Below are 837 nucleotides of genomic sequence, written 5' to 3'. Positions count from 1 at the left end.
CTGTCCTGCCCCAGGAATGGCTGGAACCTTCCTCTGCTAGCACCTCCACCTCCTTTCCCCAGCCCTGGCCCTGAATCCCTCACGCCCCTTGCCCAGCTCAGGGGTCAGTCCCGTCCTGAACCGGGACACCCCAGCCTTCCTCTCTCGAGTCGCACCTTAACCGGGACATGTTCACCTGGACGCGCCACCGTCTCAGGGGAGGGGTCATCGTTTAGGACACGGAGAGTGGGCCCGTCTCCCTGGTGACCCTGGAGCCCTCAAGTCGCTCGAATCCAAGGCGCCCCAGTCCCCCCTCTGGGGTGAGGGGTCCAGGCCCCCGCGCCCTCCCTTATTTAAGGAGCCGGGGCTCCGGCCTCCCCGCGCCCGTCCCAGGGGAACCTCCAGGTACGGGAGCCTCATGCCCTCCGCTTTCGGACACCCCAANCGCAAGCTGGGGCGGGAGGGGGCGCTCCGCCCCTCCGGCGCGGGTACCGCTCCGTCCGGGGACAGCCGTGTCCAGATGAGGCCCCCATACCGACATCGCCCTGCAGCGGCCTAAGGGTCCCTGACAGGCCTGTGCAAAGGGCGCTGAGTATTGGCACAGCATTTCCCGAAGAGCGGTCATCGCACCCATAAAACCCCTTCGTTTCTGTGTGGGAGGGTAGTCTCGCCTATAAAGGATGCCATCTGGATACAATCCTCACCTTTGTAAGTCTGTATAAAAACACATCCTCTGTAAACAACGCTTCCCATGTGTGCAGACCATTCTAGAACGTATGCCTGCTCTTACCAGTGATAAGGACCCCTCCCACCCCTGGATAGAACCTGGCCCATCTCTCTAGGGACCCCTCCCCTCTT

General features: G+C 62.7%; 1 protein-coding gene across 1 annotated transcript in view; it reads right to left on the bottom strand.

The window, feature by feature from the left end:
* Positions 1-520, bottom strand: part of TTYH1 (tweety family member 1) — a 16207-nt gene extending 15687 nt beyond the window's left edge. Inside the window, exon 1 of the mRNA XM_077756921.1 lies at positions 515-520. Within this exon, the coding sequence (XP_077613047.1) occupies positions 515-520 (6 nt within the window). The remainder of the gene's footprint in view (positions 1-514) is intronic.
* Positions 521-837: the final 317 nt, after the last annotated feature.

Source organism: Crocuta crocuta, unplaced genomic scaffold, assembly GCF_008692635.1.
Source record: "Crocuta crocuta isolate KB4526 unplaced genomic scaffold, BGI_CrCroc_1.0 scaffold142, whole genome shotgun sequence".
Classification (NCBI taxonomy): Eukaryota; Metazoa; Chordata; class Mammalia; order Carnivora; family Hyaenidae; genus Crocuta; species Crocuta crocuta.
This window is presented reverse-complemented; position numbering and strand designations above follow the sequence as displayed.